At 40.5% G+C, this 25165-nt stretch overlaps 1 protein-coding gene across 1 annotated transcript in view; it reads left to right on the plus strand.

The window, feature by feature from the left end:
- Positions 1-25165, plus strand: part of trpc5a (transient receptor potential cation channel, subfamily C, member 5a) — a 128399-nt gene that overhangs the window by 79079 nt on the left and 24155 nt on the right. The window contains exons 9-13 of the mRNA XM_017436829.3: positions 8481-8618; positions 11531-11729; positions 13965-14104; positions 16417-16617; positions 18809-18930. Coding sequence (XP_017292318.1) covers positions 8481-8618; positions 11531-11729; positions 13965-14104; positions 16417-16617; positions 18809-18930 — 800 coding nt within the window. The remainder of the gene's footprint in view (positions 1-8480; positions 8619-11530; positions 11730-13964; positions 14105-16416; positions 16618-18808; positions 18931-25165) is intronic.

The raw sequence follows: 25165 nt of genomic DNA on the forward strand, positions 1-25165 counted from the left end.
CCCGGCATTCTGATGTTAACAGGAAGTGACGTCACGTGTCTTCTTCCTGAGTTATTTGGGCTTATTTTGTATTCCACGCTACACAAACCCACAAAGAAGACACTAGACCGCAGAAACGGTGGCGAATCACTTTAGAAACAATAAATATTGGGTTAAAGTTGCGGTGTTTCGGGCAAAGTTACAAAAAGTTGCGATTTTGAGGGGTTTGCTTGATTTTGTGTTAATAATTGCGATCGCAACATCGCGAAATCCTGGAAGGTCTGACCAAAGATGGTTAACCTTCGGGTCGACAGGGACAGAACAAGGGAGGACTTTGTCCAAATATTATTTAGCTGTGTGGCATCTTTACTAAAACCAATGTCAAGAAGGAAACTGCAACAACTGAAGATTTACCAGACAAACCCATGTTAGAGTTTAAAAAACAAGAATCTGTGTCAGTTTTCCTACTTTTGTCATTTTGTTTCACTACTTCTTACTTTCTAGTTAGCTGTTAAAGCTAAAAGTAAGAAAATACTGAGTTTCTTATTTAAAGGGACAACTAGCCACAGTTTAGCACTGAGAAAGCTAATTTAAACTCTAGTTTTTAAACGTTACCTACCCGCTGTTTTTTTTTTTGTTTTCTTTGATAAAAACAAAAACTGATTTTGGCAAAATGTTTTTAAACTGCTTTCTGTGTGCTTTTGTCCAGTAGGTCAGTTTAAAGCAGTTTTGTTATATTTTACTGAATCTGTTGAGGTTTTCTCTTCTGTAAAAACCTGGTTTTCATTACCAGAAACCTCCTGTCCTCATCCCTTCGAGTCATTTTCAGACGTATCTCTCGCTCTCAAACCAGCACATCACAGCTAGCAGTAAAAGCAGTGTGTGTTATATAAAGCTGCTATTGGATTAGCATGAAAGAGATGTGGTTTTTCTGTGCCGCAGGCGCTCTGAGATTAAGTTTGAGACGTTATCCTGTGCAGTTTTCACACCGCTGACCAGGCCTGCTGGGAGAGGGAGGGACAGCGAGAGCAGAGGAGACAAACCGCGGTAATCAATTTAAGACGGGCTGGAAATTTATCTTCATGGGGAAGAAGTGTCGCCTTCCCTCAGTGCTCGGGAGGAAAACGAGATGTAAGAAGAAAGAAAAAGTCAATCTTAATGGAGCGCGGTGCATTTACTCTCACCAATACAAATAAACGCGTGAGGGGGAAAAACTGATCACTTAACTCTCCGAGCACTACGGTGTCATCCATGTTGATGCTGTGAGTCCGCCTTCACATGACTTCACACATGGAAATCACATTTAACACATAAAACATGTTAAATGGGACCTGGGAAGCATGTTCTGCATATATTATGTGATGTTATAACATTTTAAATAAGTTCACTCAATCATGTGATTTTTTTCTGCATAATGACGTGAAAATAAAAGCAGCATTTCTTAAATTGTCCGCCACCTTGCATGGCAAAACTTAAAACAAAGATCTTGTGTGATCTGTTAGTGCTTGGATTATGTGATGTGGATTTCTTTCAGCTGCTACCACACCAAATTATAGCTCAATATCTGTAAAACCGATTGAGTTACAGCAATTTTTGTCTCAGCCATGTTGAAATATGTTGACTAAAAATGTAATCAGTTGTAGATGTGTATCCATAATGTCTTGTTTCTGAAAGTTTCAATTAAATCCATCAGTGGTTCATGAGATATTTAGATTCCAACAGTTTTTGGCAAAGTTTTAAACAAAGTTGTTGATTTGTTTGAACTTAGAAAGCGAATTTCATTTAAAGTCAAACATGTTTTTGTTTTCACCTCTCAGCCACTTGCAGATGGTGGTTTTAGTGTGAAAATTTGGAGTTTAAAATAAAAAAAATCCCTTCTTTGTATCCATGAAGACACAATTATAAGTTTTTGAGAGATGATGATGTGAACTATTTTGTGCTTTTCCACTATTATTGTGTGGCCTTCAAATCACAGAAACAAAATTTATTTTTACTGGCTTTTCTATGCCTGTTTTCATAGATCCTGCTCCTGTCACCAAAAAACTGAAAGACTGAAACAAGGAGAAACTGAGATGACTGAGAGAAAATTGTAAACGCTGTTTTGAGAGAATCTTTAGCCATGTTTCGAGTGTTCTCTGTTTTTAATTTGATATGTGGTTAAAGTCAACATTTATTCCTGCTTGTCATCTTGATTATTTCTTTTGTTTGTTTGTAAAAGAGGAAAAAAATATCAGTTTTAAAACTTATCTACAGTGGCTGTAGATGGGGTCAGTCTGAATGATCCGGTAAATCAAACTGAACGTGAAAGACAGACAACAATAAAGGAGAAAACGAGACCAAATGTCCCAGACTTCTCTCGTTTTTGGGAGTTATAGCCAGCAGGGCCCAGTTTACGGGAGCTGCCATTTTGTATTTTTGGAATCAGTGTCTGCCTGCTGGTGATGTGAGGCTATAAACCCCGCCTACTCGCCCCCAAACACAATCATGGCGTCACGTGACCTTTCCGTTTGAGCACAAAATAAATATTTACAGCTAAACTCATTAGAAACATGAACATACTCTTGCAAATCCACAAGTTGACACCTGGAAATAAAACTCTGAAGTGTTCTGTTTTAACAAGAACAATATCCCATTTGTTTACATAGAAGGGGCGGGGCTTAAATCCATCTTTTGGGAATGCTGTTCCTCTCCAGCTTCAGCTTCGAGGATCCTGTATGGGATAATACACATCAATGGTTACAAACTGGTTTGGTGGCTGTGATGTTAAGTAAAAAAATACCTCCAACTAAGTTTTTTTTTTTTTTTACTTTTAATAGAGAAAAGTAACCAAAGTTTATTTTTAGAGAATGAAATTCCAAATCTTAGCAGAAAACTGGGTGAAATGCATTGCAAGACTTACCAGACGTGCGTTTGTATTCAGACCTGTGATCCATAAACTGTCCACAGACTCCTGCACTGCCTCTGCAAGGCCAGCTGAGGAGCAAAGATACTCAGCAGATATCAAATTTAGACCAAAGGTAGAGCAGAAGTGGTGCTAAAAGGAAAAACCTGGAGGAAGGGGCATCACACGCAAAGCGCCGTAGTTGTTGACGCCTACAGCACATTGTTTCCACAGCAACACATGCAGATATTTTGATGTCTGGACACACAAATCCGGTCTGATCACTTGCAAATAACTGTGTGGACGATCTGCCTCCATGACCGAATTTAACAGACAAACATGATGTGTTTGCAGCCTGAACAAAACTTAAGTGTCGGGAAGAATCAGACGGGAAAATGGCCAAATTTATATCAATGGTATTATTGGACCAGTCTTCTCGCCCACCACACACTGATTCACATCCCACTGTTGGCAGTCCAGCCGCCTGCATGGGCCGTATATTTATGTTGATCATCTTGCTGCTGCTGGCTGAAATATTCACTGACCGGCGATGATGAAACACCACCCACTGCCCTTCGCAGCGTTGTGTAAGTCAGGCTGAGCTGTAGGTTGTGTTTAAGGTACACCGGTGATTTCTGACTTCGCCCTCTTATAACACAGCACCTCTTTTCTCACGTTGGGTTTGTTTACTCTTCTCTGATCTGGTGCTCCTCTCTTATTGGTCGAGAAGCTGCTGTGAATGAAGCCGTTACATCGACACAAACTGTTTTTTGTTGTTTTTTTTTGACTGAGCGGTGCAACGGTAGCTATATACAGGCTAAAAGCTCATTGACATGTAGACCGAAAACGGCAAAAGGAGAGAAAGGTGCAGGCTGCTGTAGTTTAGTGGAGCCGAGTGATCAACTCCCTCATTAGCATACTGCTGCCATGGCAACAAGAAACCAAGCTGGAGCCGAGCAAGGGAAGGAGAGAACAGGGACATGGGAGAAGGGAAAATAAGGAAAACAGACAAGAGAAAGATGGAGGAGAGGAAACGCATGACAGCAGAAGAGAAGGAAAAGTGTGAGCGGGATAAAATATTAAAGAGCAGCCGTGGTGAGGAAGGTGGAGAAGAGGAGGAGGAGGCGAATAGATGGAGAGAAATGAGGAGAAAAAAATTAAATAGAGAAACTGAAGATGAAGGGGAGGAAAAGAAGGAGACTGGAGGGAAAAATAGGTCAAGGAAGAGGAGAAAAGGTGGAGGAGAGAATGGAGCGAGATGAAAGGGAAGAGGAGGTGAGGGGATGAAGAAGGATGCAGGAGGTAAAACAAGATCTTTGCATAGAAAGACAAAAAAAACTGAGAAAGTGGTGACATGAGGAAGAGAAAAGGCAAAAATAGAAGAAGAGGAGCAGAGAGGGAGAAGGAAGAGGATTAGAAAAAGGAAGGACAGGAGGAGGAGGAGGTGGGGAAGAGGGAGTAACCTCCTTGGACTTCTAACCCTTTATCTCTCTCCTCCTATTTATCCCATTCTTCTGCTTCTATCATTTCATCTTTATAATTAAAAGCAAACGTTATCCAATTTTCTTGCGCACATATTTTCTCAGAAGACGTTAGCAGATAAACTGAGCTGACAGACTCCTTTAACGTCGGAAACTTCGTTACTCTGTTTGGTTTTTAAAAGTTTAAGGAAAACATTAATTTCTCAACCTGTCCAAACAAATTCACATGGCTTTCACATGTCGTTGCAGGAACATGTTGAAAATGTTCTCAAATCACGCAGGAAATGTGGATAAAAAATGATTCACGTTATTTATCGCACCAAGGTGGAGCGATGACGTTTTTGCCCGTGTTTGTGTACAAAATATCTTATAAATCACTGAACAGATTTTAATCCAACTTACAGAAAGAAATCATTCCGTTGGCATCTACGGCTGATTAACTCTTGAATCTGATTGACTACAAAAGTAAAACCAAATGATTACTTAATGTAAGTTTTTGAAAGATGTTGAGCTAAAATTTGATGATGGTAGTAGATGAAACTTATTGTCTGAGAGCTAACTGATCGTGCAAGAGCTGCATCTAAAACTCGGCCTCAAAGTTTGCAGAATATTTTATGAACCAGTGACTAGATTTTAATAAAACTGAATAACTGTTGAACTCAATTCAAGATGGCCGAGATGACCTTGGACACACAAAAGTGGCTGTAACTCAGCCAGCTGCAGAGACACAGAGCTAAAGCTCGGTGTGGTAGTAGTTGAGCATCATCCCCAACGTGTGCTTTGAGTGCAACACATTGTGCAACAGCTTTGCTTCAAACCTTGACATTTCCTGTGAGAGTCGACGCAGTTTGTCTGTTCTGTAATCACTGGATGTACGTCTGCAACATAATAACTCCCAGTTCAATATGGCCACCTCAGCTAATCTACATTAGCCTACACAAAAATGGCTACACCTCAGTGATTTTTACAAATGTTGAGCTAGATTTTCATGTGGAAGAGTTTGACAGTCGTTCAGAAGTCACACATGCTTTGATTGTTACCGTGAACTCAAGATTTGACCAAAACGGCTCCAACTTTCTAATTTCTTAACAAACATTTAGGTTTAAACCTCTGGCATTTAAGGAGTGCTAGGTTTTTAGTTTAGCGTGTTTTTAAAGGTAAATTGTTTAATTTTCATGCTTTTTTAAACTTCAAGCATTCGCAAAACATGCTCACACCTAATAATTTAGTTACTTTATTGGGCTGAAGAAAAACCGGAGTATTTGGATCAAACCCGCACATGCATGAGGCGAACACGCAAATAAATGAGTGATGCAATAAATGCCCAACTGTCTGTATGGATATGGATTACAGTTCATGATGTTGGGCTGAACAGAAACCCTGTAAAGACTTATTTCCTGGTTTGTTTCACAGAGAAACTCAAGAAATCATTCCACATGCAAAGAGAATGATAAATTAATTTAATAAATAAAACATGGTAAATTAAAGTTTTATAGCTATTTTTTCTGACAGAAACCCTTGCAGCCATATCGTGTCTGCATTAGTCTTTCTTTAAAGTACTCCAGTCACCTTCTGTAACAACAGTTCTACATGCTGAGAGAAGTTATGGGTAATGTTGCTGAACATCCTGAGTGTCTCTGACTTTTTATGTTGGCAGAGTTTGCTAGCAGAAGGTGCACAAGCAGAACCTGCAAGATGCATCGTAAGATCAGCATCATAAACATCTCTTTTCACACAACGCAGGATTATGCTGCAGCACTCGCGCCGTGCTGGTAAAAGGAGGGGGGGGGGGGGAGGACGTGATTGAGTCACACATGGAGAGCTCAGAGAAGCAGACATGGATGTTCCAGATAAGACGTGCCAGGATCAACTGTTTATGAAACAAGGAAGTGTGGAAATCTGCCGCCATCGCCAAATGTTCTTCAGTCAGAAAGTAGCCGAGGATGGTGGTTGATGGACAGCTGCAGGCAGCGGCTCCATCCCTCTTTGGCTGTTTGCCTCTTTGAGCTTTTAGCTAAATGTTTGCCTGATAACAACTCGTGTGTCCTTGTAGTGAAGGTGGATGTGCCGGATATTTATTCAGTCCATTTATATAATAGGATGTTTGTTTAGGAGGGGGGAAAAAAGAACACTTTTAGCATTATTTTATCCAAAAACACGCCCACACACAGCTTCCAGTGATGGATAACCTCCTGTCTCTGCAGCCCTTTCAGGGTGTGAGGCTAATTCATCCTCTTTGGGTTTTTTACCCGCAACAAACTAATCGCCCAAAAGCAGATGCAGCACAAGGAGAGAGGAAACAAAAAGGGAAGTATTCAGGGAGGAAGAGCGAAGAGACCGGCGTGGAAATAAAAACCTGGAAGACAGAAACAAAGAGTGAGACAAAGCAGGAGTTCAAAAAGCCTTTGGTTTAATTTCAGCAGCATCTGTGGCTCATTTGTAATGAGATGTAACAGAGCAGCAGTCCGGTTCTGTCAGAACCGAACCTTTGGTTTGTCACAACAGGTCACAGAAACTTGGAGACGAGGCTTTCAGAGGGAGATGTTCTGACGTCGTCTTGTGATTTCTGGCACAACTTTATTTACTCCTAAGGTGCACAGACGGGAACAAAAAAAACTAATCGGGTTTAAGATTATAAGTCGGGGTGGGGAACCTTTTCTCTCTCAGGGATGATTTAAATTATTAGAACATCATCTGAGAGCTACATTTAAGTTGTTAACCCACATGATGAGCATTCAGCACCTGCTTTTCTTTTGTTACAGTCGCCATGATTTTTCACAGAAATGCCATTGTTTGTCAATATTTATTTCCATCTGGGTTTTTAATTATTTCATTTATTTAAATTTGCATATCGGGCTGAATAAAAGGGTTTTAAGGGCCGGAGGTTTCCCGTTCCTGTTTTCTATGATGCATCAGTGTGAGGATTTGTGTTTTTGTGTTTTCACTTTGTTGTTTTTATTATTATCTTGTTTCAGTTTAGTTTTTCCTGTTTGTGTTTGCCGTCACCATTCACTCCTTTGCCTTCCTGCCACGCCCGTCTACACCTGTCTCAAATCTTGTTAACTGCTTCACCTGTGCTCACTTTTCCAATCACCTCCTGTTTAAAAACCCGGTCATTTCTCCCACACCCTCCTGGATCATTGTTCTCTGTTCTGCTCCACGTCTTATTTATTCTTGTTGAGACTTAGTTCTCTATCTTGCTGCCATGACAGCCTTTTTGTTTTTGATTATCTTTTATATTAATAAATTAGTTTTCTCTGCATTCTGGGTTCGCCTCCTTCCCCGCGTTGCCTGACAATCAGATCTTTTGACGTGGGGTTCTGTGAAAAGTTAAGAACAATAAATATCATACCTGTTGTACATATTTAGCTTTAAAAATACCTCAATGACTCCTGGGGGGAAATGTTACTCATTTCTCATCTGAAATATGGTTGATTTAAAACAAAATGTTATTGGGATTCTTTGAGTTAAATTTAAAGCTTTGCATAAAAAAACACTTAAAGTGGAAATGTCACAGTGGTTCCTATCATAAACCTTTACATTGCTGCTGATTTCACATTACCTGTTATTTACACTGAATTATATGGTTATTTGCTGCAGTAGCACCTAGCTGTAGCACTTCTGGGGCAACCAAAGTGTCAGATAACTTCAGCCAGAATAACTATATGAAACTGACGTGGCTCTAACTGATGAGAAAAGTTCTTTCTCTGACTGAACTTTTGAAATAATTTATATATTATAGATGTGAAGATTAATTTGTACAGATTCATGGACATGAAAGATGCCTTTTGTTTATATGATGAAGTATAAAATTGTCTGTAAATGTTTGGAAGTTGTATATCTGTGATTCGTTTGTTTGATGCCGTGGTTCTTTTTGATGAGGATCATAGATTTTTTCTTGTTTTCTTAGCAGCTTTTTTTAAAAAAAGACAAATTCCCTTCAGCGGTCAGAAGAAATTTCAATGAAACTCATCAACGGAACAGATGAGATTTGTTGTTTTGATGTGAAATGATCAGACGATCAAAGATGCTGCTGTCGTGTTTTGTGTCTTTTGTCTGAACAGAATAAAACGTTTGTTAGTTCAAATGTATTTTTTTTTTTTTTTTTTTAAAGCCTGTTTCTTTCCTTCTGTCTCCAGTTTGTGGCGCAGCCGAACTGTCAGCAGCTGCTGGCCACTCTGTGGTACGACGGCTTCCCGGGCTGGAGGCGGCGACACTGGGTGGTCAAACTGGTCACCTGCTTCATCATCGGACTCCTGTTTCCCGTCTTCTCACTGGTACGAAAAACAAAAGTGATGCCTTCTCTTGAAGACTCAAAAAAGGTTAAAAAACAAAAACAACTGGACTTCTATTCTGTCGTTGAAGACGTTTCGCTTCTCATCCGAGGAGCTTTCTCAACTCAGAAACAGAGAGTGTGGAGTTCAGCTTTTAAAGCTGAGATGTGATGTAATGGATTACAAGCAGATTGTTCTCGCTCTTCTAACAATAGAGGCTCATTAGGGTCCTTGTTTGTCTGATTCACTGATGGGCCTCCTTGTTGATTGGAGTGAAACTGACTGGGGATCAGGCCTAAAGCCTAAAGGCCTAAAACATATAATGGAGCCCATCAGTGAGTCAGACAAACAAGGACCCTAATGAGCCCCTATTGTTAGGAGAGTGAGAACAATTTGCAAGCTATCCAGCTTACATCACATTTCAGCTTTAAAAGCTCAACTCCACACTCTTTGTTTCTGAGTTGAGAAAGCTCCTCGGATGAGAAGAGAAACGTCTTCAACTACAGAATAGAAGTCCAGTTGTTTTTGTTTTTTAACTTTTTTTGAATTTTATCATGGCCTGGATGACTGAGAATCTACACCAGCATATTCTCTTGAAGACCTGTAAAAGCCTCTGTTCTCTTGTAAAAATAAGAAGTATTCAGGAAAAATGTAGCAGAGCCTAATTTTGACTATTTACCATCCAACGTTTCTTTTCTGTTATTCGAGTCATATTATTGGTGTTATTTGACTTCTTTTCGCCTGCCTGTCCATGCTCCTATATGAACTGTAATTATTGAACATTTTATTTTAGATTAATGGTGACATGAGCTGGTGGAGCTGTGGGTTTATTCTCAGTGTCTGTAAAGCTGAATAGATTGAATAATTAAATCAAGGAGACACCATTCACACCTTTTTTTCCTCTCGTTTAACTCCGTTACCTTTTGAAAAGTGTTCAACAATAATGCAGACATGCATGAGGAGGCACCGATCTGCTCTCAGCTGAGTTCATTCCACTCAGGCTGAATGCTGGCGTGAGTAATTAACGCAGCAATTTAACTCCATATCAGTGTTTTGATAATTGATGTAAACACACCTCTGTTTGTGGCGAGTTTCCTTCCCATCTGAAGCCTCTCTGGGATAACCGCAGGAACCAAACAAAAATCAGAACTGCAGTAACAACAGGAGAGCAGAGTACGGAGGAATGTGGGCAGCTCAGATCTGCATATTTACAATAAACTTTCCCTTTCTGGTTCATAAACTACGGTTTAAAATAAACCGTGACACACATCCAATGTGCAAAAGCTGTAATTTAAACATTGAGTGTGTAGTCTTTCTGCAGCTGAATTTAAACCACATTTAACTCAAACAGTTTAATCCTTGTTTTTTTAAACTGTTTGAAGCAGATAAGTTCACTGAAAACAGAGTCCCTAATCAAAGCTCCAAATGCAAAAGCACCGAAGCTCCTTTATTACGATTCAGCTGTTCTTCTTCCCCGTGATAGTCCGGCACATCTCGATCAATGACCATCGGAGACGGGCAGCAGCAGAAAATGGGTGGATATTATTCTTCTTTTCCAATCTTCTTCTCACAAATCCTCCAAGAGTTTTAGAGGTTTTATTCATCAACTTTTGAGCTGTATAAACTCCCCTAATTTCCACAAACTCCTCTTATTTCTGCAAACTTTACATTTTCTATTGTTTATGAATCAAAATATATGCATTTTTATCATCTTTCACTCAGTGTAGGTCTGTGACAAAGTGGTTCAGTTTGTGTTTACCACTTGTCCCTTATCCTTATTTCTGATTCACTTACTTTCTCTAGTTGCTTATAATGCTTAGATTTAAACATTACTTTGCAATTGTGCTTCACTTACTATCCCGGGTTTGTTTGTGTTAGCATTATGTCGCAGTTTCCATCTACTTCTGGACCATTGGTTGAATTTGTTTCTTTTATTTCAAGGTATCTTTATGGTTTGTTTTCCCTTTTACTCACCTTTGTTGGGGAGGGGCCGGCCCAGTATTTTCTGCTTTAATGGCTGATGATGTCATCGATTACCTGGCTGGGTTCTTCCAATTAGAGGGTTTTCTTCTGAGTATTGCTTTGTTTTCTTTAAAGTGACTTTCTGAGTTATCTTGTATAACGTGGTTTATTTTGCAGACCATTTCATTATGTAGATGAGTTTGTAAATTAGATTAATAATTTTATTCTTGTTTTTTTTTTGTTTAGATGTTTGTTGTTTGACCCGTTTCATTGTGGCTTAGTCCACTCAAGCACAGGTGGCTAAAAAGACTGTGTGTTTTGGAAGCTGGGGGAATAAAAGGCATCACAAGAAACTGAAACGGTTCGCTGGTGCTGATTTTTCTGTTCACCTTCTGACCATTTTGCCTACACTACCCTACAGTTTTGTCTCAACCCTCAGACAACCGAACTCTCATTGACTCCCACTGTATCTGAGCTCTGAATCTTTTTGTTTGTTTGTTTGTTTCAAAACTAGCAGTAAAGGGTCTTTTTTACTTGTCATATCTCCTACATAAAACACTGTAGAGTCATCAAACTTGACATGTGTGACCTCCACCTCACAGTTCAGGATTTATTTCAGTACGGCTCGTAGTTTCTGCACAGGTTCTGTCTGTTTGAGACGCACTTTCTACTCTGTGGCTCTGTTTCTTAATGAAAGTCCTGTTAGGGAGCGACAGAGGCAAGTGTGCGGTTACCATAGTGACCGTAATGAACCGCTGTCAGCAGCTTTATTGTTTGTTTTTGTTTACCTTGGTTCTATTTACGCTTTAACTACAGGTCATTCATCAAAATGTCGGCATCTTGTTGACCTAGATTATTACGAAAAGAAGTCCAAAATTACTTTTGGGCTTTAGAGAAGAAAGATGATGTTTGTGCTTCTGTTTCATCTCTCTCTTTACCCTCCTCCTCCTCAGATCTACCTGTTGGCACCAAAGAGCGCTCTTGGACGCTTCATTAAGAAGCCCTTCATCAAGTTCATCTGCCACACGGCGTCCTACCTGACCTTCCTCTTCCTCCTGCTGCTGGCCTCGCAGCACATCGCCCGCACCAACCTGCACATGCAGGGACCTCCGCCCACCATCGTGGAGTGGATGATCCTTCCGTGGGTGCTGGGTGAGTCCTCAGCGCTTCTCTGTCCACGTCGACACTATGGAGGGCTTAACTTTAGATTTATCCAACGTGCATTAAATATTTTAAAAACGTTTGAAAAAGTGGAAAACGGGCACAGATCATCTTGGAAAAATCTGGAAGCAGGAAGGTTTTGAGAAAGCTCTGAAAATGTGACATCTGGAGGTTTAAACCAACACATTTTTCTCCTAAATTTGTAAAAAAGTGCCATAAAAAATAAAATATGCCACAGTTGAATGCTGCATTTTATTCCTTCTCTTTAATAAATTTAAAGTTCTGAACAATTCTTTGTCCAACAAGCAGTCTCCTCTTATCAGTGAAATAAATAAATAAATAACAATTTAAGTTCCTTCCATTTCCACCTGATTACTGATCATCAAGAGATTCTTGTCCTCTGATAAGCGTGTGTGTGGGTGTGTGTGTGTGTGGTTGGACGCCTGCGAGTGTGTGGAGGAGGCGGCGGTGCGTGTGTGTGAGTGGGTGGGTGGGTGGTTGTGAAAAATGAATGATTACGTCTTCATCCCCTCTCTGAGCGCTGACACCAATCATCTCCACATCCTGATCGTTCTGCAAAACACAAAACCGTCTGTTCTCCTTCGTTTCCACTTCCTCCGACGCTTTTAGCAAAAAGAAGGAAGTTACGACAATAACTGATTGTTGTCATGATGTTTAGAAACGAAGCATTTTGGAGTTTTTCTTGTAAATAATAAATTATTTTAAGAAAACCTGAAGGTTGTGAACTAAGTAAATTAACTTTTCTCGAAACAGAGAAACCTTTAAAAGTTCTTCACAAAACAAACAAATTGAAAGGAAAAAAGCTTTTATAAAAGCACCTTTAAACTGTTAATATAGATAATAAAATGAAAAAGTGTTAAAATAAACAAAGGTAAAACAGAAATAAAATGGCTGAAAGTATTTTATTTTGAATTTGGGATGTTAGAGTTTCATCCAGAGAGCCTGAAAACCAGAAGCTCTGCTGCTGATTTTAAACCTGTAAATTACAAACACCTGAACGTGAGCGTGGAAAACGTCCTGTCGGGTTGTAGGGACCAATAAAACCTCAGATGGACTGTTCCAGTTGTCCTCTTTGTGGACAAAACCTCTTTGAGGTGGTTTAAGAGTCTGTTTCTAATAATAAGCTAAAGATTTTACAATATTTTGGATCAAAATGCTGTAGTTTTATTGTAGACTGGGATCATCTTGTGTTTAGAAATGACGGATTTGTGGCCATTTTGGTCAAACCTTTAAAGTCGCATTATGCACGATCTATCAGCGCTCAGAGTATGTTTTGTGAATGACTCTCAGCTACTACCACACCAAATGTTAGCTCAATATCTTTGAAACTGGCTGAATTATTATTTTTTATCCAGTTTTTTGTTTGACAGTGGCGGCCATATTGAATAAGGTTGAATCTGAAAGATAATCAGCTGTTTCAGATACAGTTATTACCTTCTGACAGTTCCATTAAAGTCCATTCAGTGGTTCATGAGATATTTTGCTAACAGACACACACACAGAAGCAAATACATGATAAAAATGGTGCCACAGTTGAATAATTTCATTAAATGCTCAAAACTCGAAGCAGCACCGTGCATGAGGTGGATTTCATTGTTGCTGTCGTCCCAAAATATCAGTTTATCAAGTACAGAAATTACAATAAAACACATTTTTAAAAATCATCACTTTGAAAAGGGTTTTTTTATTAGGAAAATTAAATTTTAACACCATGTGGGTGAGATGTTTCCAAGTTTTTCTTCAGAATCTGGTGTCAAAAATCTTCAAACTAAAAGCAGAATCTGAGAAAAAGTCCTGATTATTGTTGTCACATTAAAGTGAATTTCCTTGTGGAAACACCAAACAATATTTAGTCGGGGAGAGTTTGCTGTTGCTGAAATATTTAAAGACGCATTTGTTTGATTGAATGTTCGGGTCGGTGAGCCGCGGCGCCGCAGAGACGAAGCAATCTGCACAAACTCACCGAAGGGACCGGTGTCAGACTGACGGGCTAACCAAGGCCACTTGTCCTAACGCAACCCGAAAAACCAGCTAATCCGGGGAGAAAATAAATTATTCATTGTAAAATTCAAGTTTAAAGTCAGTCACACAGAAGGAAAACGTTGGCCCTCTGAATGCCGCTCTGCAGCCGCTGAAAGGAAAGCACTTCAGAAACAACACATTAATAAGTCCACACAAATAACCAGCCGTGTGTGTGTGTTTCAGGCTTCATCTGGGCAGAGATCAAGGAGATGTGGGACGGAGGATTCACAGAGTACATCCACGACTGGTGGAACCTGATGGACTTCGCCATGAACTCCCTCTACCTGGCCACCATCTCTCTGAAGATAGTGGCCTACGTTAAGGTAAAATTTAAAAAATCACAAAGTTTTTTAAGTTTTAAGGCCCCACAGAGCGATAAAACGGAGTGAAACTGTGACAGAACAACAGGCACAAACGTCTGCAGTGGTTTGGTTTGCTGCACTCTGAGTTATGTGTTTATATGTGGGGCGTAGATATGATTCCTGCTGTTCCACTGGAGGATATTTGATAATAATCTGCAATGAAATGCAACAAAACAGCAGCAGTGGAGGAAAATAAGATGTCCTCTTTGCACACTCTCATTTGAAGATTACACCGAGCTGTAATTCTGACAAAAACTGCAGTCAGAGGAGCAGCAGTGACTGTAAGAGCTGCTCCTGAATTCCTAACATAATTTACTTTTACAGTGCTGCAATAATTTCCATTAATGCAACTTATTATGAGCAAAAAAAACATGTCGTCCTTTTTTAAAAGTGGGTCACTTTCAGCTCCTAAAAGTCGCAGTAAGACAGTCGGGATGGATTCAGCTTCTGCTTCAGCAATGTTAGCGCAGTTCGGATGGTTCTGGTGCTCAAGGCTGTGGGAGCTCAGGGGGTGCTGAGGGTGCCACAGCACCCCCTTCTGGATGACGCTTCAAAAATGAAGCATGAACAAATGGAAAAAAATCCGATCTAGAGCTGTATTTTGACACTTGCTATAACAGAAAACAGCTGAAGCTACAGCCTAAAACCCACAGCATCAATAAATAATAATTATTAAAAATCTGGTCCAAATCTGCACATCTTTATTCCTAAAGTGTATTCCAGCAGATTAAATTATTAACAACCGAGCGGCTGCCATGTCATTAGCATTTTTGGATATTTAACCAACCAACAGATGGGGTCACACACTTTTGTTATTATTATTTTATGCGTCTGAAGCTGAAAAGTTTGGAAACCACAGTTTTGAAGGTTGCGTATAAAAATAAAGGTGGGATTTTCAAACAGGGCAAAACTCAGCTTGGTCACAAACACTCAGAATTCAGTCAAACTATAACTGGAAGTTCAACTATTTCCTTGTAATTTTGAGTCTCCAACTAGTCTCCCAGTCGCAGCTCAAAGAGATGCTACCTAAAGCGCTTCCTCTGAAGCAGGAGATAAAAAAAGACCCGATAAAATGAAGCCCCATTCACACGAGAACGCTGTTTTGTAAATATGCAAAAGGTTGTTTTAGCCGTTAATGAAAAGGGCACTTTAGGAGCACCTGAACCGTATTTATCAAAACTGGGTTCCAGAGTGAAAAAAACATTTCTTATTCTGTGGACAATATGAGTACAAAAACAAAATGGAACAAAATAAAAGCAAACTTTTTGAAATGGTTATAGGAGCTGTAAAATCGCCCCCCTGTGGTCCGACAGCACCTGCTTTCATTTTTGTAATCGCTCAATCTTACTGCCTCTTATTTGTTTTGGGCTTACTGCAGGATTCATTCCTCTGTGAACACAGTAGGCATAACAACTCAATAGTTTGAACTGCTAGAAAAAGTCCCATTTAAGTTGATTCAGATGGTAGAAATCGACTCTGGAATAGCAGACTCTTCTCTCAGTAGTTAGCTGAAGCATTTCTCCCTGTTTCTCCAAACTGAGCTCACTGACTGCTGCAGGTAAGATGCTGACTGCTCGTATAAACTCTGCACAACTCCCCTTAAAAAACATATCCCTTTTAATTTCAAGAAAGTGATGTAATAACACACAAACACCAGACGGCTGGGCCATCTGCGACAGCTGTGAGTCACTGATGGTGGCGGGTGGCCCTCCTACACAGGTCCTACACGCTGCCGTGCATCAGAATTACATGCATACAGATGGAGCTGAAATGCACACAGCTGTAAACTTACATACCTGCCCCGACAGGTCTGCGCACAAAGAAGCAGCAGCTGGCACAACGTGTCTTACTGATCTATTTTTCATTTCTCCTTCAAATATTCATCAACGTTAAAAATCCTCTGGAGAACCTGCAAGATTTTTTTGCTCCGTCATTGTGCAGGGGGTCATAAATTAATGAGCGTGCATCTGCGTTTCTGTTTCCGGTTGTCCCCTCCTGTGTACGTTTGGGAGAAGAGTTAACAAAAATCGAGTCCTGTTGATGAGACACGTGATGAATTAAAAGATAAGAGTGCAGAAAATGTTTATGTAGAACAAAAGATGGATGTTAGACATGAGTGAAAGAGACGAGCAGCATGTGGAGAGGTTTGAGGAACTTAATGCAGTAGGTGATTTTACTTGTAAAGAACCTTAATTCTTTTGAATTTACTTAAATCTTTGTCATTTTCTTCTTTTTCATCCTCCATCGCCTCACCTTCCCTCCTCCTCGTCCAGTATAACTCGTCTCGTCCCAGGGAGGAGTGGGAGATGTGGCACCCGACGCTGATAGCCGAGGCTCTGTTCGCCATCGCCAACATCTTCAGCTCGCTCAGACTCATCTCCCTCTTCACAGCCAACTCCCACCTCGGGCCTCTGCAGATCTCACTGGGGAGGATGCTGCTGGACATCCTCAAGTTTCTCTTCATTTACTGTCTGGTGAGACGCTAACGAGGTTCCTCGCACACAGCATAAAGCTCAGGACTGAAAGCTAAATTCTTTCTATACAGAGTTAATAGTCAATACATGATTAACACAAACCACTGTCCTTATCTGGACACCAATTAAGTCTGATTTGGAACAGAACTTGAAGAGTAAATAAGTACTCAATTTGGAGTGCTGTAGAAGTGACGCTCACATCCTGCTAAGCTAATCAGCCACAGAAAGAAAGCAGCCTGATGAAGATGAGAGTAAGCAGGTCTTCGACTGGCAGCAGAAGGACGATGTCGGCTTATTTCATTACAGTCAGGACTCATTAATAACGTCCCAAGGGACCCTCTAACCTACAACACAATCCAGTAGGGGATTGTTTTGGTCCCTGAAGTCCTAAAACCAATCGTGGTGGAGCCAGAGGCGCCGAGCCAACGGTACTTCACTCAGCTGCAGCTTCACGAAACGTCGTTCGTGTTGCTTTTGTTTGGTCTGTGATCAAAGGGTTTGAGAAGGGCCTGGAGGAATGCAAGGTCAGACTGTGTACCAAAACACAGCAGCAAAATACCGAAAATAAAACTATCGATTCTCTGAGAGTGCTGAGGTTTGGTTCTCTACGAGACTTTCTATGTCTACGCTACTTAAGACATTTCCTTTTTCTCCATTTATTAAAAAAAGAGAGAAAATTCATCTAAATGATAATAAAAACCCTGAAATACCCAGGTTGTTCCTATAATATAGAGATGGACGAGAAGTTGAGGACAGAGATCTGGTGGACCGCTTTGTGGCATGGTGTGGAAACAATCATCTCATCCTGAATGTGAACAAAACAAAGGAGATGATTGTAGATTTCAGGAGAAACAGGGTCAGATCAAACCCTATTACCATCATGAGAGAAGAAGTGGAGATGGTTGAGGAATATAAATACCTTGGTGTTCATCTAGACAACAGACTGGACTGGAGACTCAACAGTGAAGCCATCAAGAAGGGACAGAGCAGACAGACTCCTTCAAGGTTTCCAGCAAGATGTTGCAGATCTTCTATAAGTCTGTTGTTGAGAGGGTCATCTCCTCTGCCATCATCTGTTCAGAGCCAGGGACCTAAAAAGGCTCAACAACCTGATAAAGAAGGCTGGTTCTGTTCTGGGGATGACTGTGGAACCTCTGGAGATGATGATCAAGGAAATCATGGACAACCCTGACCATCCTCCATGAGACCGTCATCAGAAAACAGCGTCTCTTTAGTCAAAGGATCTTCAGATTAGCTGTAAAATGGAGGAGATCTTTCCTGCCCACAGCCATCACCATCTATAAGAACTCCTTGATTTAAATGAGCTACATCAACATTTAATTTCCCTTTGGGATTAATAAAGTATTTTTGAATTGAATTGAATAAATGGCAACAACGTCTGCATTAATGACATTAAAACACAGAGGAAAGAAGATTCTTAGCTTGGATGAAGATCTGACTCAAATCCAGCTTCGGGCAGCATTCTCAGACCCAGATCCTCTCAGGTCGTTTCCAGTTGACCCGTGATGAAAAGTTGAGGGATCTAGTTGTAGAAATCCACCTGACCACAAGAGTTTTACTCGCCGTGACAGAAAACATGTCTCCAGTTTGTATTGAGGTCTACCTTAACTCTGTCCTTGAGCTGTTATCAAACATCAAGGAGAGATCATGGAAGATCATCAAAAATCCAGCCTGTAAAACTTCACTTTACCCCAAACTTAACCTTTGACCCCCTTACCAAAAAAAAACACATGAATTTATCATCTTTTTTACGTGATCATTATGGGTTTTTGTACGTTTCATACAGGAAACGTTCCAAACATCTCTTTCACACGTCACATGATTTGTTTGTTGTCAGTAAGGCCCTGGAGCGAAGATCAAGAACAACAAATTAAAGTAAAAACTATATTTGGAAGCCATTAAATTATAAACACTTTATTCTTCTTTGCTCATGCATGACTTGGAAAAGACCTGGACTGGTGTGGCTTCAGGACGGAGGGGCCTCGGAGCGTCTGCAGATGTATATTATTAAAAAAAACAAAACAGTAAATGTTAGCAGTCCTGATTATTTCTTTGGGTGTTTTTTACTGAAGTTATCTCTGCATACGGTCACAGGAACCTTGGATGATTAATGAACTGATCGGTTGGTACAATTTAGGTCAATTTAAACGCGTTTGTTTTTCGTGTGTAGGTCCTGTTGGCGTTTGCTAACGGGTTAAACCAGTTGTATTTCTACTATGAGACCAAGGCGTCGGAAGAACCAAACAACTGCAAAGGAATTCGCTGTGAAAAGCAGAACAACGCTTTCTCCACGTGAGTACGACCTCTGAAAGATGCACCCTTAAAAAACACACACATCCTGATCTGTTTACTGACAGCAGTAATAAAGTCAACCAGCAGTCTGTCTGAATTCATGAATAAGAAGTTTGGTCCTGAATCCCCACAGTTTCACTCTCACAGACCTATTTTATACCTCGATGCACCAGATAATGATATGGAAACGATTTTCTGTGTCAAGTTGAAGCTTAGGAGTGAAGAATATCAATGTGTGGATTTTTAGTTTTTTATTTCCTGCTCCTGTGTGAGGCAGGAAAAAAACGCAAACGTTGAAAATGAGTTGGGGGTTTAGTTGAGTTAGAATTATGGTTCATAAAACAGCTCTGCGACAAACGGATTCAGGGGACCGTTGCTGAGGAAGGAAGAGCAGCAGCCACGCTGGATTTCGATCGGTGCGGTTTGTTTTGGATAATAGCTGCATTGATTCGCGATCGATTCCATTACAGTAAAGCCTTTTGGTGCAACGACTGCGGGGAGAGCAGATGCTAAAACAACGGGTCACATTCTTAACCCTAGATGGTTCTGTCTGCTTGACTGACGATATGGATGTTCGTCTTTTAAAGAAACATCAACATCAACAGACTATCATGTAGTTTTGGTGTTTTTTTAGGAGGCTGGGTGAACAAAATGGATTTAGTTTTTTCCTTCTGAAGCGAAAAATACCTAAACTTTTTAACTGCACGAGTAAGGTTGAACGTACTGTGGAGCTCACACGTATTTTAATGCAACTAAGAAATGTTATTGCAGAATATTTATCATGAATTAAATGGAACGGCCTCATTTTTATGATAGTTTGATTTTTAAAAAGCTACAAACTGATTTGCGTGTCGTAAAGTAAAAGTATTTGGTCTCCAAGCAAAACCTGACTTAGTTTTTGTGGATAAACGTTTGTTCGGCAGCACAGGAATGAGACGTTTCTTCTAGTTGGTCACCAGGTTTATACACATCTCCAGAGGGATTTTGACCCACTCCTTTTTACAGAAACATAATAAATCAGTAGTGCCCAATTCTGGTCCTGGAGGGCCACTAATCCTGCATGTTTTAGTTGTTTCCCTGCTCTTCAGCAGGTCTTCAGGCTCCTGTTAAGCCTGTTAATCACTCAGTCTTTCAAATCAGGCGTCAAAGCAGAGAAACATCTGAAACCTGCAGGATGGTGGTCCTCCATGACCAGGATTGGACACCACTGTACAAATTATTCAAGTTTCTTGGCTTCCAGTTTCAGAGCTCCCTCAACAGATTTTATTAGGATTGAGGTCTGGAGACCGACTCGGCCTCTTCGTGAGCTTGCTGTGATGTTTTTTTAGCCACTTTTTTGTATATTTTTGGTCATTGTCCTGCTGGAAGACCCATCCATGACTGAACGTCAGTGTTGTGGCTGATTTTACAGTAAATGGTCCCAATATTCCAACCAGCACTTCACATCATTGCACTGAAGTAGTTCTGTACCTTTGGCAGAAAAATCGCTCCAAATTATGATGCTTCCACCTCTGTGCTTGACTGTGGGATGGCATTCTTTGGGTTATACTCAACTTTTCTCTTTCTACAAACACTGTGGCTCAAATAATTATTCCCTGCTGTATATAAAACTCCATAAAAAGCTATTTTTTAATGAGAATAACATTTCATTAAATTAGCTGAGTATTTAGCTCTTCCTGAAGTGGACTCCTTAATAAAAAAGACATAAATGAATTAGCTGGAGGTAGTTTTTTTGTTTTTTTTATCTTTGGACAAAGATAATTGATTCATATGGTTTAGATCAGTGTGATATGTGTTTTGGCTCATGTAGATGGAAAAAACTAATTGTTAAAAGTGTCACTGAATAGTTTTTGCAACTTTTAAGTGAAATTTTAAAAACATTTTTGTTTTTTTTAATGTTGTTTTGTTAAAATAGCTCAGTTGTATGATCTGGTTTGTAGTGAATCGTCTCATTTAATGACGTCAGCAGCAGATAGTTAAAGGCTTCTGTACAAGATTGTCACTTAATGAAAGGTTTTTACTGAGAATAAACAAAAATGTGAAGATGAAAACTTGGTTTAGGTGTAGGATCAGGAGGCCTTCCTCCGGTGGGGTTTCGGGCCCAATCTTCTTATAGGAGAGCTTGGGGCCGACCCACAACTTGCTGCAGAGATTATAAATCCTCTGGCCTGGGAACACATCTGGATTCATGGGAAGCAGCTGGAGAGGCTCCCTGAGCAGATCTGTCTGGGCTTCTTTCTTTGACCCGCTGCCTTCACGACCCGACGATGAGGAAGTGTCTGAAAATGGTTGGTTGGATTGATGGAAATGTTTCCTCAGGTCTTTATCATGATCAAATAAAAATCTAGTATTACACTTGTTTTTCTATCAGCAGTGAGAAGATGGAATAAAACAGATTTTGGTCATGTTTAAAGGAAAGGCATTGACACATTAGATTGTTTAAATGAGACTTTTTGCAGCATAAAATCCACTCAGATGTAAACTATAATCCTGCGGGCGAACAGACGACCTCAGTGAAACCCCTCGTTGCCTCTCTGTGGATTTACCACCTGTTCATCAGCTCCGATACGCCACTGATGGATCACAAGCTGTGGGAAAGAAATCAGCGTCACACCGAAGTTAAATGAGCATGCAGAGCAGCGAGGAGACGGCTGAGATGACGCATTATGTAAACGGAGTGATTGCAGCCCCACAGGCAGCCCAGTCTGTATCGTTATTCATGAGTTTACAATACGAGGATTATTTCCTTTGTGTGTGTGTGTGTGTGTGTGATCTGCATTCTGCTCTCTAACTCTGTAATTCACACACACTTATCAGGATTTAGGAGTTATTTTCACAAGATCATTTCCTGTTTCTGCCCAGGTGTCTAGCCTCCCCTCCACCCCTTCATCGCACTCATCTGTACTTCACACACTTATCACCAATAATGTGTCGGATCGTTTCACACCAGAACGCAACGAGAGAGTGTGTGTGTGTCTCTGCCTCCCTTTTCTTTGCCTTCACACGAATCCTGCAAATACTCCCATCATCCTTCACACTCTGCAGTTCCACGTCTGTTTACTTTCACGCGCAGCTCTCCTTCTCTGGGATTTGCGCATTCCTCCACGTCTCTCTCCTGCATAACGGATCCTTCTCGTTTTCCGACTCACCAAAATGTAACGACAGAAGGCTCTAAATAAAGTCCAGGCATTCCTGGAAGGAATGCATATCGCCCGCCTCCATTCATGCCAGAGTTTTAGGCTAAAATCATCCTTTTGAGGAGAAACGATGGAGCCATTTTGTTCAAATTTTGAAATCAACATTATGTGCAATCTCATGTCTTGTTGCAGTCTCGATCTGGTAGCACTTGGAGTATGTGTATGACTCTCAGCTACACCAGATTTTAGCTGAATATCTGTAGAATTAGATGAGTTATAGCCATGACTGTGGCAGCCTTGTGGAAATGGCTAGACTCTAAAACAGGGATGTCCAATCCTGGTCCTCAGGGCCACCATCCTGCAGGTTTTCCTTGTTTCTCTGCTCCAACACACCTGGTTTGAATCAATGGCTGATTAACAGGCTTCTGCAGAACATGAAGAGGTGATTTAACCTCTGAATCAAGTGTGTTGGAGCAGAGAAACAAGGAAAACATGCAGGATGGAGACCCCTGATCTAAAAGATAATCAGTTGTAGATGTCGATTCTACAATTGCTTTCCTGTTGTTTCGTTAAGATCCATTCAGTGGTGTTTGACGGTTGGTACGGTGACTCTTCCAAACATACTTCTGGTCTTTTCCTTGTTTGACTGTAAAGCTTTTCTCCATGTGGGCAGCTGCTAATCAGAGTCGAGCTTGAAGATACGTTTAAGCCTCATAGTTTCACTGATCCTCAGATCCTCCCAGCTAATTCTGTTAGTCCTGGTTATGACCCACTGGCTCAGATGGATGTCACACAATGAGTCTCAGTCCTGGTTTGTGTCCAGAACCTGCTTCCTACCTGCATTTTTCATGCTTTTTCTCTGCAGATTGTGTGATGTTCATGCAAACGCTCACCATCATGTTTTCATTTGTCTTTTTATCAAACACACTTCCTTTGTGCGTTGTTTGTTCCTGCTGTTTGCTGTGTTTTTAACATAAACTCTTTGATTTCTGTTCATTTTTATTATTATCATCGCCTGCCTTGTTCCAGCGTTAGTTCTGTTTTAGTTGAATATGTTTTGTTTCATCCTCTGCCTGTGTTTTTAGGCTCCATCTGGGTCCGTTTTCTACTCCATCACCTGCTTATGGCAGAGATAAAGAAAGCTTAATGATTTCTTTATTGATCTTGTGAGATAATTTTTGTGTAGGGTACAGTTTCGAAGAAAAAAAAAAAGAAGAAGAGCAGTATCTTAAACGGCAAATTAAAAAGATAAAGTAATCAGTGAGAAACAGGATCTTTAAGAGAGTTCAAGAGATGGCAGCAAGTGTTTACATATTCAAGCCAAATCAGTTTTGTGTGAAAACATGTTGATTAAAAATGCAATATTCACTTATAGCTTTCAGAAACTGAAAGAAAAGACGTTGTTTACTCTGAATCCTTGGACAGATGATTCTCGTTGTTCTCTCTCTCACAGCATCAGATCATTCAGATTTCAGATCAACTTAAACACAACATTTAAACGTTTAGTTTTACAGAAACAAATAGGGAAGCACGAACCTTCATGCACCTGGTTTTTGCACCTCTAATAGCTTCGAAAACTTGTGTTTGGCTGCAGCTTTACAGACCGCTGGCTCCACTCTTGACTCACCATCTGTGTGCAAACTGTATCCTAACATCGTCTGTGAAAGTCCTGACCTGAAGTGCAGCTGTGTCACGTTTCAGACGCAGCACATCGCAGGTTCATTACTTCTGCAGTCGACAGGGTTTGTGTGTCAGTTTGACGACACGTCTATCTCTTTTTACGCTGGTGTCGTATTGTTTTCTGAAGCAAAAATCATGTTAGTTTTGATTTTTATTACCTGCCTTTTGCCTGTCACAAGGGTTATAAAGGTTTTTTTTTGCATGTGTGTGTGTTGTAGCATAAAAGAAGAGCTCTTCAAAGACACACAGCCTGTACAAAGATTCAGTCTGCAAAATCTTACATATTTATAAGAAAGATAACCTCTGTACACTGGAATGAATTAACTGTTAGTTTGCCAAGTCCAAACAGAAACATGCTTTGTTTTCTTTTCTCACACAGAAGCACTGAAAGACACACACACACACACACTGCGTCTCCTTCTCGGTTCACCTCCCACATAACAGCAGAAGTATAACAGTGAAATGACTGAGTGGCTGTGAGGATCAGCTGGAGCAGTTTATGACTCGGCTTAGTGGAGTGAGAGATGACAGAGACGAGAAGAGGACGGAGGAAGAGGAGGGACAGAGGAGAAGGAAGAACAGCCAGCTGGATTAAAACAACCTCGGTCCAGTTATGGTGTTTTGGAAATGATTCAAAGCGAGTTGGAGCAGCAAAATCTGACAGAACGTCCAGTTTTCACTTAATGAGAGTTTGATCCAATGGCTCATGGGATATTTTGATAACAGAGTCAAGTTTTAATCAATGATCTTATTCAACGAGTAGCACTTGGAGTATGTGTTGAGAATGACTCTCAGCTACTACCACACCAACCTTTTCAGCTCAGTATCTGTTATTAAACTGAACTGTAGCCGTTTTTCTGTTTTCTGAACTCAGTTTGCTCCAAATAGAGACAATCTGTTAGCGCTCAGATCATGTGTTGGGGATTAGTCTCAACTACTACCACACTAAATTTTAGGTGAAGTTGAGGAATTTGAAGGTAGTCATCCATGATGCTGCCACCACCGTGCTTGGCAGTTGGTACAGTGTTCAAAGGCTTAAAAACGTGATCTTGACTCCTCCAATCATAGTTACTGTCTCTGAGGCCAAACAGCTCATTTCCTCTCTTCTTCAGAAGGCATTTGGCTCATCCATCGAGCTTAAAGGCGAGCAGGAGCTTCTTTCTTGGTCCTCTTGGTCCATGGTGATGTAAACGTCACAGAGGACAGAGTTTAGAGTCTTTTACATCCGAAGTTCCTTACATTTGTCATTTCTAACACTATTTTTTTGAACGCTGCACCACTTTCAGAAATGTCTTCATCCATATTCAGACATTAAACTCCACCCAGAATCCTGTAGTAGTTATCCCAGGCTTGCATGGAGTGCTGTAATGCTGCCACAAAAATTCACCAAAAACGGGGGAAACCAGGCGTGGAGCATA

Source organism: Kryptolebias marmoratus, linkage group LG7 (genome assembly GCF_001649575.2).
Source record: "Kryptolebias marmoratus isolate JLee-2015 linkage group LG7, ASM164957v2, whole genome shotgun sequence".
NCBI classification, from domain to species: Eukaryota; Metazoa; Chordata; class Actinopteri; order Cyprinodontiformes; family Rivulidae; genus Kryptolebias; species Kryptolebias marmoratus.